Source organism: Erigeron canadensis, chromosome 5, assembly GCF_010389155.1.
Source record: "Erigeron canadensis isolate Cc75 chromosome 5, C_canadensis_v1, whole genome shotgun sequence".
Lineage (NCBI taxonomy): Eukaryota > Viridiplantae > Streptophyta > Magnoliopsida > Asterales > Asteraceae > Erigeron > Erigeron canadensis.
In genome coordinates this window covers 39,855,274-39,870,945 of record NC_057765.1, presented here as the reverse complement: position 1 = coordinate 39,870,945, position 15,672 = coordinate 39,855,274, and the positions used below count along the sequence as shown (strand labels likewise).

At 32.8% G+C, this 15,672-nt stretch overlaps 1 protein-coding gene and 1 non-coding gene across 4 annotated transcripts; one reads left to right on the top strand and one right to left on the bottom strand.

The window, feature by feature from the left end:
• The first annotated feature begins 1,996 nt into the window (after positions 1 to 1,996).
• Positions 1,997 to 6,023, top strand: LOC122600185. Of its 3 annotated transcripts, none has more exons than XR_006324019.1 (4): positions 1,997 to 2,242; positions 3,370 to 4,902; positions 5,277 to 5,744; positions 5,853 to 6,023. XR_006324019.1 is itself a non-coding variant. In XM_043772858.1 (4 exons), exons 3-4 carry the CDS (start codon positions 3,385 to 3,387, stop codon positions 5,598 to 5,600), a joined length of 1,842 nt encoding a protein of 613 aa, XP_043628793.1. In that variant the 5' UTR covers positions 1,997 to 2,242; positions 2,710 to 3,002; positions 3,370 to 3,384; the 3' UTR covers positions 5,601 to 6,023. The 3 variants fall into 3 exon arrangements, 2 of the variants coding, with proteins under 2 accessions (XP_043628793.1, XP_043628792.1); XM_043772858.1 differs by adding an exon at positions 2,710 to 3,002 and having other exon boundaries at positions 5,277 to 6,023; XM_043772857.1 differs by having other exon boundaries at positions 5,277 to 6,023.
• Positions 6,024 to 6,675: 652 nt separating this feature from the next.
• Positions 6,676 to 6,749, bottom strand: TRNAV-CAC. The gene has a single exon. It is a non-coding gene; the product is annotated as a tRNA-Val (tRNA).
• Positions 6,750 to 15,672: the final 8,923 nt, after the last annotated feature.

The following is a 15,672-nucleotide window of genomic DNA, read 5'->3' as shown; positions in this document are numbered from 1 at the left end:
ATTTCACCACAACGATATACACAAGAAGTTATAGCCACTTAAAAACCGCAAAAGTAAGACCAAATCTCATCTTAAAAATGCATTTTTTTGCGGATTTTAAGTGGCTATAACTTCTTGTGTAAATTATTTTGATAAAATCTAAAAATAATTGATGATAGCATGTGATTAGGCCTTTCAAAAGACGAATGTGTTTTATTGGGTCAAATTTGAGTCCCAAAGCAACCTGTTCGAGCTTTTCGTTAGAATTCCAAATAAGTTTAAAAGGTCAGAATCTATTGTATACGTATGTAATCATAAACATACTTATGTCTATGTTGATTATAGAGTGCAAACAACAAAATTGTCATTTTCCGATTGGGTCTTACCGTGTAAAAGCAACAAACCACCAAAAATAAGAAAAAGTTATAATTACTAAGTATGACCAGATCTGGTCTTAAAGAAATGCATTTTTACGGTTTTTAAGTGGCTATAACTTATTGTGTATATTGTTTCGGTAAAATCTAAAAACAGGTAATAATAACATGTGATTAGACCTTTTAAAGGACATAAGACTTGCTTAAAATGTGTGTGTTTTAGTGGATCAAATCTGAATCCCAAAGCAGCCCGTTGGAGCTTTTTCTTAGATGTCCAAATGAGTTTAAAAGTTCGGAATCTATTGTATACGTATGTAATCATAAACATACTTATGTCTATGTTGATAAAGAGTGCAAATAACAAAATTGTCATTTTCCGATCGGGTCTTACCGTGTAAAGGCAACAAACCCTAAAAAATAAGAAAAAGTTGAAATTAGTAAGTAATACCAGATTTGGTCTTAAAGAAATGCACTTTTTGCGGTTTTTAAGTGGCTATAACTTCTTGTGTATATTGTTTCGGTAAAATCTAAAAATAAGTAATGTTAACATGTGATTAGGCCTTTTAAAAGACATAAAACTTGATTAAAATGAGTGTGTTTTAGTGGGTCAAATTTGAGTCCCAAAACAGCCCATTGAAGCTTTTTGTTTGAGTTCCAAATGAATTGAAAAGGTTGGAATCTATTGTATACGTATGTAATCATAAACAAACTTATGTCTATGTTGATAAAGAGTACGAATTGTCATTTTCCGATCAGATCTTACCGCGTAAAGAAAACAAACAAATAAAATAAAATAAAATAACATTCAACATTATTATTGTAATACAAGCAACAATTGTTACAATAATACAAGTGTGAAATGAATGAAATAATATTTTTCTATTTGTAAGTACACTACATAATACCCATATCATACGATGCGTAAAATGCTGGTCTTTTAAGGCACGATCGACTTCTATTATAAGTGTAGTGTATAAAACGAATTATACCAACTCTATATTGCCATATGTGTTAACTATTCAATCGTCGATTTCAACTAAAATTTTTCCATTTGAGGAGTGATTTAAAAAATAATAGGGGCCCATTTGACATATCTCAATTAACAAAGATACAAAAACGAGTATATATCCAAACTTATTAAAGTAGCAAAATGATGAATTTTGAGTCAAAGGAAACAATATGCTTTTGGCGGACATAAGCATGGCATCTCACTCTCACTCTTATTATTTCATCCAAACATAGATATATGGAGAACTGTGATACACCCTCACACACATGTGTGCATATATACAGATACACACATATAATATAAAAAATATGTATGTATATGCAGTACAGGTGTGTAATCAACAGTAGCAAACAGCAGCTCTATCAACCTACATTTCTCTTTTTGTGCTTTTCTGTTGTTTCATTAACTTGTATCCATTTTTCTTTTTCTCCCTTCTTTTTACACAACAGTTATTTTTGTTTTTTACTTTTTAAAGAAATTTACACTATATATATTTTTTAAAAGTCATAATTATAGTAGTTCTTTTTTGGATCTGTTTTTGAGTTTTAATTGATGGGGTTGCTGAAAAGTTTGTTAATTTGAATTTTTTTTGAAAAAAATATATGATCATTTAATTTTTATTTTGGATCATTTTTGAGTTTTTACATATGGGTTATTAAAAAGTTTAATAATTTGAAGAAAGATTAGAGATATGATCATTTTATATCTTGGGTTTTTTTTTCTTGAAGTTTGAGCTCAAGAGATAGAAAAAGATACTATGATTTTTAGTTTCTTTGAGGGGCTTCTGTGCTTTGAGATAACTTCATTGAGATCTGGTCATTGGTGGGGCATTTCCATTTTTCATCAACAATTTGTGCTTTGTTTTGCTTAATATGCAAGTGTAAGTATAAAGATATTTCTACTTTTGGACATCCACACTTATGTTATGTTTCAATATTATTATGTCTTCCACATGTTTGATGCTGTGTTTTCTTTAGGTGATTTATGTAATGGAAATTATAGGGTTATTGGTTTTCTGTTATATCACTTTCCAACTAGTAAAGCCACATGCATTACTTAAAATATGTTGCCCTGTCAAGAATATGTTCTTTATGCTTTTGCTTTGAGTGTAAATTGATCAAAGATTGATTTGTGTGCTTTGAGATTTGAAAAAGTGCACATACTTCTTCAAATTTGTGAAAATGGGTGAACTTTAAATTATTAAATTGTTACATGATCTTTGCTGTTGAAGATATGACTTCAGTTATAGTTCTTACTTCTTAGGTTTCCATGTTGGTAGTGATATGTATGTGGTTAGAAGAAGTTTTGGAATAACATGGGTGCTTTTCAAACACGTTTGTCGAACAGGTAAGTCGACAAGAGAGTTTCTAGGACAAGTATACCGTGGTTTGGGAAACCCAGGCCATGCCTGGCGAGCCAAGTTCCGGGTTTGTTAAACCCAGTCCCTGCCATGAACCTCTTGCGATCAACCTGCAACCTCCTAAACTTGTTTATAAACCGGGTTTCCCAAACCCAGTCCCTGCCTTTCATCTCCTGCAACAAGTCCATAGGTGCACCGTGCATGCATTTTCAATCTAAAGGCCGGGTTTTCCAAACCGGGTCGTTGGTTCGTTAGACATGCCCAGGTTTCCCAAACCCAGGTATACTTGCTCTACGAATTCTCTTGTTCACTTACCTGTTCTACAAACTTGTTTGAAAAATACCCTTGTTTTCAAATAAACATATGAATTGAATTGGTAGGACTGTCATGTCTTTTAGTACCTTTGGCGATTGAAATCTCAAGTTAATGCAAACTATTCTGCATATTAATAGCGATTTTAGGATATTCTAAGTATACGTGGGCCCCTAACGCTTAAAATTGGAAGACATAGTGTGATTTTGTGATTTCTTGCACTCTCAGGCGTTAGATTCATTTCTGCATAGATGTAGATGATTACTTGCTATTTTATGTTGAATGATGGTGATTATCTGTTTATGAATATACTTCAATTTGTGTATGTTTTGTAGATCGTGAATATATAAATGGGGCAAGATATAGAGCTGGATTTCGAGAAGTATTGTGTGGTAGATGGAAGTCCTAAAACAGTTCTATCTCCTCGTCATTCAAAAATCGAAAAGAAAAAGGTTAGAAAAAAACCCAAATGCATAAATGAAGTAATGCTGAGTCAAAACAAGGAATTTAGGGAAATAAGCTTAAATCGATACCGTAGTGCGTCATGTAGAGATGTTCGATCAACTAGATTTCGAGTCAGTGAAACTCATAAAAGGGGTTCTGTGTATCAAAGTTCCCATGAAGTAGGTAAAATGAATCAGACTGGTGAAGAAAAATATGTAGAAAGAAAAAAGATCGAACTTTCAAGAAGTGATGGTCTCTTGCCCAGAGAAATATTTGATTCCTTGTGCGGTCCGAATGAGGATTTGAGTTCATTTTTAGAAGTGTCTTTAGATTTGAACACTGCACAAGACGATCAACCTGCTGCTTCTACCCCTTTGCACAAATCATTATCTTCTAGATTGGAACAACCTCATTCCCCTACCAAATTAGAGACCGATTCATCCAAAACTAGTAGTCCCAAGACTCGTTTCACCCCTTTCAAAAAGATGTTTGACCCGTTTGTGAAGTCAAAGTCTCAGAAGAATCAGAACATTACCTCCAGGAAATCGTTAATAGATGGTTTTACAAACACAGACTATGATTCTAAGTTTCTCAAGAAAGATTCTTGTAGCTCGATTGTGTCAACATCTTGTTCCCCGTCTACTCACTTGAATGGGGTATTAAAGCTCGGGAACAAGAATCGAATGCCTTACTTTGAGTTCTTAGTACAGAATCCTTTTGATGTTTTGGTGGCAAAAACACAAAAAGGGGGAGATGGCTGCAACTGGGTCTATACATTTTACACAGTTCAACATAAACGAAAGATCAGCGGTAAAGATAACAACAGAAAAGATCTTACAACAGTTGGCCAGATGAGAGTTTCCTGTTATTTATGTACAGAATTAGTTAATGCAGGAGCTTTTGATAACATTATGGTCACCGAGTTTGTATTGTATGATCTTGCACGTCCAAGAAAATTTGCTTCTCATACACCCGATGGCGTAACTTCAAAAGAAATCTATGCTGAGGAAACTTGTCGATCAAATGAGTCAATGGACCAGTTAAAGGTCAATGTAGATAAGAAATATGTAGCAGATTTGCATCCAGACCTTGAAACCGCAGCCATTGTTATACAGTTCCCTTCTGAGAAAAGAGAGAGCTTGAAATGCAACCGTGAGGATATTAAGAATGATGGTTTATTTAATTTATCTAAAACGAAGCTAGAGAAATATGAAGCAGCAACAGTGAGTGTGGTGATCCCTTCAGCAAACCATGGTTTGCCAAGTGATGGAAGTCGTGGACCCTCTCCATTACTTGATCGATGGAGACTATGTGGCGGTTGTGATTGTGGAGGATGGGATATGGGGTGCCCTCTTATTGTTCTTGGCAACCTCAATGTCCAGAAAGAGGACACATGTAAGGAGCCGGTCAAACTCTTCCTAAAGGTGAATCTTCTATAGTCAACCTTACTTTCAAATATCTGCCGTTTACAGTTATCAACGAATTATTAGATAGAATGTAAACTTAGGGTTTAGCAAAGTTAAGGTCATGTACACTAAACCTTATTTAAAAAGATTGACTACTTATTATATATGTTTATATATATAAGTTTTATGAATAACTTCATTGGATTGGTAAGTTATACTGAAGCTCATAAAAGATGGCCCATGTCAAAAAAGGGTGTCATTTTTATCTTGAAATCAGCAGCTTTGACTTCAAAAGTCAACATACTTTGTACTAATAGTCTTGTATGCGAAGAAGGTGTTTTTGACTTTCTGTTTTGTTCTCTCATGCTGTTAAAAAATCGTAACATGCACAGGGAACGAAAGAGAAGATACCTGCATTGATCATGAAAATGAGTGGAGAGGGACAGTATGCAGTTGAATTCCATGCTCAGTTGACCTCACTACAGGCGTTTTCCATCTGTATAGCTATCTTGCACAGTACAGAAGGGTCGATTATTGTTGCCCAAGATAGCGATAGAGAAATGTTACAGTGTGATTCTTTGAGAGTCTTTGCTGAGGATGAAGTCAAACATTTAATTGAGGCTGTGGTCGAAGAGGACAAAAGAAAACCAGCCAAAAATGAAATCCCGCCTTCATTTTTGGTCAATCCACCGTTTTCTCCAATGTCACGGGTGTGATTGTAAAGGATATCTTTGGTTCTCTCAAAAATCTTACTTTTTTCAAAGCTTGATACGTAACAGCATGCTCGTCTAATTCTATGCGAAGTGCTTGTTTAGATCCACACGGTTCGAATTTAAGACACGAAGTCAGCATATATAAATGTAAGTTTAGGTTTGGTGTTAGACTAGAGGTATAGTTGAAAAAGAAATCAGGCAGATACTTATGTCGTATTTTAGTGATTTTTTTTGTTTTTGTTCTTACTTATGTAGGTCATGTGAGAGCTCAGTAGTAGCAAATCTAGTCCCTAAATCATCTAGAATTTCTTTAGTTTTAGAATGAAAATTTTGTATCTTTAGAACAATAATGTTCATCCATTCACTTGTAGACTTTACTAAACGAGGCTTGATTTCAATGTACTATACAAAGATTTATCATTTGTATCCACCAATCTTGTTTTTCAATAGTTCCTAGTTTGGATGTATTTGATTTTATGGTGTGAATTGTTTTTAACTTATATTTTGACAACTTTTATTCCTGTACTAACGCTATGTTCTTGAGTTCTTTTTTAAAGGAAGGAGAAAGAAAAGAAGAGAGGTAAATGGAAGAGAATGGATAGATTTTCTTTCCTTCCAAATCATCTCAAAAGTGGAAGGAAAAAATTATAACCAAAATGTATTGAACTTTCCTTCTAACTTCTTTCCTTTTTTTTCTCTTCTTCTCTTTAATGAAACTCAAGAACACAAATATTTTTAAAATCTTTCATATTTTTTTTCTTTCTCTTCAATAAAAAACTCGAGAACACAGCATAACAGCCAAGTATAGAATTAAACAGTATGGTGTTTTTTTTTTATCAAGTTTTGTAAAACCAGTTAGTTGACAAACATATTTATAAAACTGTTCAAAGATCATAGTTTTTTTTAAAAAATTAATATTCAAAACTGGTTTATATTTTTTTAAATTCAAAGGGTAGTGATCCCTACACAACTATCTGATGCATATATTGTTATGTATGGTAAAAATATATTGGGGGTAAGACCTTTCAAACTCAAATAATACAAAAACAAAAAATAGAAAAAAAGTAAGCAAAAGTAATGTCTGAGCCCGGGTTCGAACCGGGGACCTCTAGTGTGTGAGACTAGCGTGATAACCGACTACACCACCCAGACATGTCTATTTTAAGTTGCTGTTACATTTTATTTATATAGTTGAAGCATTACAAAATGCAATGCAATTTTGATTTTCTTTCGTTGACTAACTTTTATTTATGTTGCAAAACATGTCCCCAAGTTTTCTTTTACGAATTCCAATTATGAACACTTTTACAAGCTCTCTTACTCAACATTCAAGTCTAGTGTAATCTTACAGTGTAAGGCGATTTTCAGCTATAAATGCTTTAAATTTGACACATTGCTACAGGGATATGGTCACTATATATCGCATGTATACTTAAAGTAATATTTCGAATGAAACTTCATTAAGATCACGATTTTCATATCATGACCTCATAGCATACATAACATACCAACTATTGGTTAATTAATGTGTAACTGTCTGCATTGAAAACATAATAGGAAAGTAACAAGATCGTATCATTTCGTTTACTTTATCAAGTAACAAACATTACATATATAGTTTAAACAATCGTTTCATCATATCAAAACTTTTAAGTCTAGATTATCTATTTGTTCTATACCATTTGTGTGTTTTTTTTTTTTTTGCTTGCTTGTCACCAATATTACAATATATTGGCAATTCTTGTTCTTATATTGCAATTTACTAATTAAATTCCCGAATCAAATTATGTATATTGAATGTTGCATGTAATTTGATTGCAATTTTATTGTATATTATTAAACAACATCATGTATATTTGATATTTTGTATAGAATGTTATGTTTTAGTCATCATATATTAAATCATAATAATCAAATTAAAGCATAGCAATCAACAAAATATTAAAGATAACTTTCTTGTAATTACTAATCAAGAAAGTTTTTTTTTTATTAACATTTAATGACTTCACTCTGCTTTGACATGCTTTATGCATATAGAGACAACAAACCCACTTGAAAAAAAGAGTTTCTTACAAAACCATATAAGATCATTTATAAAAATAAAAGCTTTCAAGGAATTGATGTAGAAAAGTTGGTTTCTTGAATGAAAAATGTTCAACTTTTATTGCTTCGGTAATTAAGGTAAAGTTCATATCTTGCTTTTTTACTTGGCTTTTTGCAATGTCAGTTTGATAATGATGAATGTGTATGTTTTGGTGCAATATGGATCCATGATGTATATTTTAATTTGCAATTTACGTATGATTTTTCTTAGGTTTTTACCTTGCTCGTTATTGTTATTGGTTTCGTTATTGCAACTTGATTTTACCTTGCTCATGATTGTTATATGTAAAATACATAATGTTATTAATGTAAATAAATGAATTTATCATAACGTCTGAACATATTGACTTGAAAGTGACCAAATGTCCCAATGCTAATTATAAGGTTCGATAATAATGTGAATGATCTCTAATTGTTAATATCGGACATTTTCAAATTGTTGTTGGATTTCCATTATAATTTCGAAAGTGTTGATTTAAATTGTGTTAATTTTGAAGAAAAAATTCAGATAGTTAAATCACCATGATTAAGTTCTTAAATATATACTTTTGGTTGCTATGAAAAATTTGTGTGTGTCAACAAATGTGTCTCAAATTTGTAGATGATAATGATGAATTCATGTTGATTTTTTGTATTACAATAGATAACTAATCTTTTTGCTAATGGTTTTTTGGTGGAAGGATTATGGTTCTAGCTCTAATAGAAGTTTAAGAAGGAATGATTTGGTATAAGAAGCATCGATCTGTTACGAAAAAATAACTTAGTTATAGAAAGTTGTATTTGCAAGTTGATCAATCAAGGTTGGCAATAAAGTTGTTGATTCTGACAAACCCAAATCGGGAAAATGAATGGAAACCATAAATTTGACCAAATTTGGGGATTTCGAAGGAATAATGATTCTTCGAGTGATGATTCACAATCAAATTCTGATATAAGAAACGGTCAAGAAAAGCTTAAGTTAGTTCCTAATTTGGTTTCTCCTGAAAACGACCGGGCCATGGAAACCAATGATCAAAATGTTCAAGTAGAGAAAAAGACTAAAAGAGCCCGTAAAGCACCAAAAACAGAGAACAAGAAGAACAAGAAAGAAGTGAAGAGCAAACCCAAGAGAGATTTATCTGTTTCTTCTAACATAAAGAAAGGAGGGAATACTAGTAGAAAGAAAAAGAGCAAAGTTATAAGCCAAATGACGGTTTCTGATGATCTTAGGATCTTTACTAAATCAATCGTGGATGATCTTCGCGTTGCAAGAGAGACCATGTTTTCAAAAATGAGAGAAGAAATGGACCAACTCGTGAACTCAAAACCGAAACCCATTTCAGCAAAGAAAAAGGGAACAAGAAGTAATCCAGTCAAGAAACCGAACGCAAGAAAAGCCTCAAAACCGAATCAGAAAAAAGAGTTAGCAACAGCCTCAAAAGATCAAGGCCTTCCTAAAGAACAACATAAGGTCAAAAACAAAAAGGACCCGTCTTCTAAAATTCCAATCTTGATTGATTCCATTGCTAAAAATCCAAACTTGGTTGACTCTTCAGCTAAAAAACCAATCTTGATGGATTCTTCCGCTAAGAAACCAATTTTTACAAATGCCCCAGATCAGATTGTTACTTCTTCTCATCCGTCTATACCATTTGTTTTATCGAATCCAAGAACAAACGATACAAGTTTAAACCTTGAAATGGGCTACTTTTCGGGTATTAACTTTGGGCACAACAACGCCGAATCTTCTTCATGTGTAGGAAATGGTTATCCAGTTGGATTAAATCATCATCATCATCAAAAGTTTGACAATTCCAACAATTTTGGGATACCAAATCAAGTTGTTCAAGGATACGCACATGATGATTTAGGTACAAGGATGATGAATGGAGGAGGGACAAGATACAATGCAGGATTATCGGGTCATCACACAATGCTGCCAAATCATCATCTTGGTTCAAGTGGCTTTCGAAACATTTATCCGAATTAACAAAGCAAATAATGATGTAAAACGGATTCTTGATAGTCAAATCATGGAGTTTTTAATTAGCATTTCTTTAACATCATTGTGCATTGAAAACTTGGATTGATACTAAGCTTACCCCTAAACTCGAGCTAGTTTTTTTACTTTGTTTTGTTAAATAAGTTCAATCTATTTACAAATTTTAATTTTCACTTGTAGAAGACGTTATTGGAACTTTCCTGAAAAGTTCAAAGTAACAGAACCTCCATACTTAAACTTGAAAAACTCCCCTTGAATTTTATGGTTATTGTACATCTATTTAATGTACAGTAACAAAAATCTGTGCTCAGTTTCATTTTCTAATATCAAATTATTGATTGTGCATGTTTTCTCTAAAACCATGGATTGATAAAACATAAATCAATTTCAAATAAAAATATATATAAAGTACTTAAGTTAAATTACTCATGCTTTCAACGATAAAATTTATCATTGATAATCTGTAAAGATCATTGACTGAAAAAAAAAAAAGGGATCATTATTGAGCTTACGATTATTTTATGCTAACTATGGATTGATACAAATTGTTACATGCATTGTTTATATTATCATGAGACCTTTAGTCTTTAATGATCAAAAGAATCAATTTGTTAACTGCACTAAACAATCATCTATAAACCTTTTCTTTTTTGTTTTTCCAATTTTGATTGGATTACAATACGAATATACACCATGACTAGTTAATCAACCTAGGTTTAACCCGGACATGTTAATTAAAATTTTAAAATATATAATAAATTAAATTTTTTTATGTAATATATATAACTTGATATAAATCTAATAATTCAATTAAAACAATAAATATATAGTTAATAAATCAACTAAATAAAAAAATACATTTTATTTGTAATAATATAATATAAGAGAGATTTTTTATTCTTTAAATAAATGATTGATATATTAATTAAACATGTAAAGAACTATTTCTATTTTATTTATATATATATATATATATGATATCATAATTAAATAAAAAGAATTTTTAAGTGAAATATGGATTTGCCACGTCAAAATCTTTCTAATAATACCTATACAAAACAATCTTGTTTTATTATATATAGAGATAGAGATGATACAATAAAGCATATTAAGATATGTTAAATCCAAGTAAATATGATAATATTTATACTACGATAAATTCTAAATACAAATTATATATTTTTTTAAGGTGTGAATTATTTACGAATATCCGGAGGTCAATGACATTATCTTAACTGGGATCGCGCTAGGAAGCCTACTTGTTATATAAATCCCAAATTTAAACCCAAATTTCCATTTAATTGTCATAAAAATAAAACAATTTGAAGCTTCTAAAATAACTAGAATAATCAACACCAAAATTCCTAATTATATAACGTCATAGGAAATCATCACAAAGTTTTCAACTTACAATTACAATGTTTTGATCAATACGTACACCTCAACTAATTTTACTAACTAAATTATCAGCTTAAGAATTAGAAGATAAAAAAATATGTAAACATAATCTTACTATAAATAGATGCATGTGAAATTTTTTCATTAAAGGAAAACACCAACCAACTGTATCACTCCGTATCAAATTTGAATTTTATTTTTGCAATAACTATTTATGAAATTTATAATGCCACATTTATAAAACCACGTGGTCGTGGTTTCGAGTCCCACGGATGACGCCAATTGTTTGTATAGCCAATCCAATTACAAGAGGAACGAGAGTGGTTGTGGTTGTTATTTGGTGGTTCCCTTCCGGTAAAGCTATGCCTTTTTTACGCCAAGAATGTGTATGTGTTATTATGATTTGATCTAGCCATCCTTCCCCCTATTTATAGGGGGTTCGTGACTTATTCCTCAAGTAGGGTTTTATGCGTTATGTATATCACTTCCGGAAATAGGGGATTTGATATGATCTTCTTTCATAAGATATAGATTCTTGATAAATACAAAACGTTTCCTTGTTTACCGGAAGTGAAATGTACCCTTCGAGTGTATCCTGCGTGCCTATGGCTGGGTGGGTACATCATCAATATATTTTATTTTATTTTTTATAAAAATGCTATTAGGATCACTTACGATACCACATTTTGCAATCAGTGGTAGGCTGGAAACTACGCGATCATCTCCAAATACCTTTTAGGAGAAAACCCAAATAATTAGGAAAACTCCCTGTTTGTAAGATTCGAACAGTCAAACCCGTGATGTATGCACATTCAGGGGCTCTATCCCATTTCATGCATAGTATATTGTCATTTTTAGTGTGCTGCTGTCAACAGTGAGTGTGTTTTTGTCTACGTGTAAAGATAACAAAGACGGCGATGATGAGGTGTATAATAATAATGACCATGTACTCGTATATGTTTTGTGGGGGCTGTTATAAAAATAAAAAAAAAAAGTTTTGTGGGGCGGTTGGTTGGACGGTGTGTTTATTCTGCTGTATGTTATATCCATTTCCATTTAGACCACACATATATATTTAAAAATCGAAAGTAAAATATATATCGAAATTAAATGCCACGTGTCGTATTTGTAGTGGTTTGGACGGTTGGAATTATTTGATTTGGATTAGAACATTTGGTAAATATTTAACGTTTCTCTTGTCGATTTCCTTAATTTGTTTACAAAGGTTACCTCTTCAAAACTGTCAAATTCAAATCGAATAAAAAAAAAATTAATTTGCTTACCCTGTTATGTAATTATGTAAAACTAACTCTTAGATGTACAATAAAGTATACTTAAGCGTTGTTGGTCACCAAATGAAAACACAACAAAGAAAAGAAAAATGTGAAGTTGCCCACACTTATAAAGGTTGTTTGATATGATGGAATGAAAATGAGAGAAAAGGAATATGGAAAACTTCCTTTGTTTGTTTACAATGAAGAAAGGGAATAAGAATGAAGAAAGAATAATTAATTACATTCTCTCTAGTCTCCATTATGCGAGAGTGAAAATTATTTTATTTTTTAAATTTTTTTAAAGATGTTATATGTATTGAATTTATTATTATTTAAAATTTTATTTCATTTATATATTCATTCTCTGTGAGTACCAAACAGCGGAATCATTTTCTTTCTCACTATTTTCATTCTCTATTATATTTTCATTTTTTATGATTTCCTTCTATCAAACACCCCATAGTTCAAAACATTTTAGTATTATCGCTAAAATAAGTGGAATATATGGTGTATGTGGGACACAATAAGTTCATGCGAAGGGACCCAACATCACAACGGGCATCTTCAATCCTCTCACATTAGTTGTCAAAACGCCTCATAAAATCATGGAAGATCCGTGAACCTATATTGAGTATATTACTATATCATTAATGGCGACGCTTATGAGTGGCATTGTTCTATTGGTCTCGCCTGTATCCTGTGTTTTTCTCAGATTTTGTCATATCGGATTACGTTAAGGTTATTTTTTGTTTGGTTTTTTTTGGTTTCCTACATAGTTTTCTTTTGCTTTTGTGTTTTCTTTGTATTGGTCCACCTATACCCCCCGTTTTTTCGGATTTTGCTATATCGGATCCCGTTAAGGTTATTTTTCTTTCGGTTTTTGTTGGTTTATTACATAGCTTTTTTGCTTTTGTGTTTTCTTTCTATTGGTTCATCGTATACCCCCCATCACTATTTAGATTTTGTCATTTTGGATCCCGTTTGGGGTTTTTTCTTGGTGTTCATCATAGTTTTTTGGCTTTTGTGTTCTGAATTAATATATTGGAAATTTTTACAAAAAATATAATTTTTCCTTTGTTATTTCTGTTTTCGTTAAGGTTATTTATCTTTTGGTTTTTTGATACCTTTTTTTTGCTTATATGATCTCTTTTATTGGTTCATCATATACCCCGCATCACTATTTAGATTCTGACATTACAGATCCCATTTTGAGTTTTTTCTTTCGGTTTTTTTTTTGGCATGGTTATCAATAGTCACCATGCTTATTGAAACTTGACACGTCGCATCGGCTATAAAGTGACACATCACACGTTTCCTATAATTTGGATTTTGCCACATTGCATCCTGTTCGGATTTTCTCACGTCTTTTTCTTTTTTAGTTTTGTTTTTCCTTTTCGGATTTTTTATTACGGGTTACTTCTTTTGTTTTTTTTACACTTTTTAATTGTCATTCAACCTTATTGTGATACACCACGTACCACTACTTGCATTTTGCTATATCGTATCCACCTGATACCTGAATTAATATATTAATATTTTTGTCAAGACATCCAGCTATGTGGCAAAACATGTCATTGTCGCCGCCCAACGGGCACGTATTGGTTTTTAGTTAAGCGGTTATGGATTCAATTTTAGTAAACTACCTTAACGTAATTGTATTAGTAAAGTAAACGTAATCGCAATAATTGAAGTCGCGCAACGCGCGACCCAAATTTCCTAGTTCCTACTAAATAAAATTTCCCAAATTTATATACGTGATGTTCTTTTCAATTAAGACAAGTCAACATAACATGGATTACGAGTACTAGCTAATCTGGTCATCGTTATCCGAATACAAGAATGGAAGACGATCAAAGTGAGAGACAACTACAAAACCCAATATAGAATCCCAATAGGACTTAAATACATATACTTTTTTATTATTAAAGTCATAAAATGTTTTAGCTTAACCACTTGAAATGAGGATCAAAACTATCATGTAACCTTTTTCACTTTCATCACCGATTTTGACAATACTATGTGTGAGAGAGAGAGAGTGAGAGAACCCCCCCCCCTCTTCCCGGCAGCCTTCTTCAACGGATGAAAGGTTTGAATGGAAGAATTTCAAGCACCGCCTCCGTCAACCCTCACCTCCTATCACCACTTTCTTCGTCTATAACCTTCCGCCATCCCTCAGCAGAGCCAATCTCAAATCCCTCTTCCATAATAAAGGTCATTTGGTGGACGCGTATATCGCTCGTAAGAAAGATAAGTATAACAACATTTTTGGCTTCCTCAGTTTCCGATATGTCGACAACCCATCTTTCTTCCTCCGATCTCTGCAAAATACAAAGTCAGATGGTCTTATTCTTAGCGTTTACCTTTCCAAAGTTGATAAACAAGGTAAGCCTCAACAATATCCAGCACCCCCATACCATCATCAAACCCACAACACCTCTTCCTGTCACAACACTACTACTCCCAAACCACAACCACCCACATACCGGGAGGCCCTTTCAGATGCCACAAAACCAAAAATCATCTCCATAACTGTTTCCGACCTTGACCTTACATCTCCTTTGTTTCTGGAAAAAACCACTATCATCGCAACCGCCAAAGACTTCATCACTCTCACCAACCTCGAATTCATCCTCCATACCACAAATCCTAACACAAACGTTTCCTTATCTTACGTTGGTGGATTATCCATTTTTCTCACCTTCAATTCATCTGTCCTAGCCTCCTCATTCCTTTTCAAAAAATCCGATTTCCTTCAAGAATGGTTCTCATTGTAATTGTTAAGATTCTAGGTGTCCCCCTGGTCCTTTGCGATAAAGCCATTTTTAATAAGGTCGCTATGTGCATGGGAGACATCATGGTACCCTCCTCAGCCTCCTATAAAGATGGGAACCTCTCTCTCGACACCGTCACAATCCTCGCAAACACCCAGGAGAAGATTGATCATCAAATCATTATTAGATGGAAATCAAAAACCTTCATAACAAGAATTGTCGAAGATCCTCAAGAGTGGGCCCCGTCGTTCTTGTCTTCTCTGGCCAACAGCGATGCCATGGACGTCGAATCCTGTCAAGGTAACCCCAATCTTGTTAAAAACCCTAATAAGACATCTGAACTCTCATTGATTAATTTAAAATCCTCTAACAAAAACCGTTCCAATTTGTCGCATGATGACAATCAATTAAATGCTCCCCCTCATGCCTCTGCCACAAAACATTATCCCCTTTCCTATAATTTTGGGAATCAAAATAACAATAATGACTTCCTTGGGCCCACAAAATCACCCTCACATCTCCCTCCCCTGCTCCTACCTCCTCTCTCA

Bases quoted from the DNA above. Each gene is read 5' to 3' on its own strand.
- LOC122600185 (XM_043772857.1), top strand. From the start codon at position 3,385: ATGGGGCAAGATATAGAGCTGGATTTCGAGAAGTATTGTGTGGTAGAT. The intron at 4,903-5,276 runs GTGAATCTTCTA...TAACATGCACAG, and splicing joins CGGTCAAACTCTTCCTAAAG to GGAACGAAAGAGAAGATACC.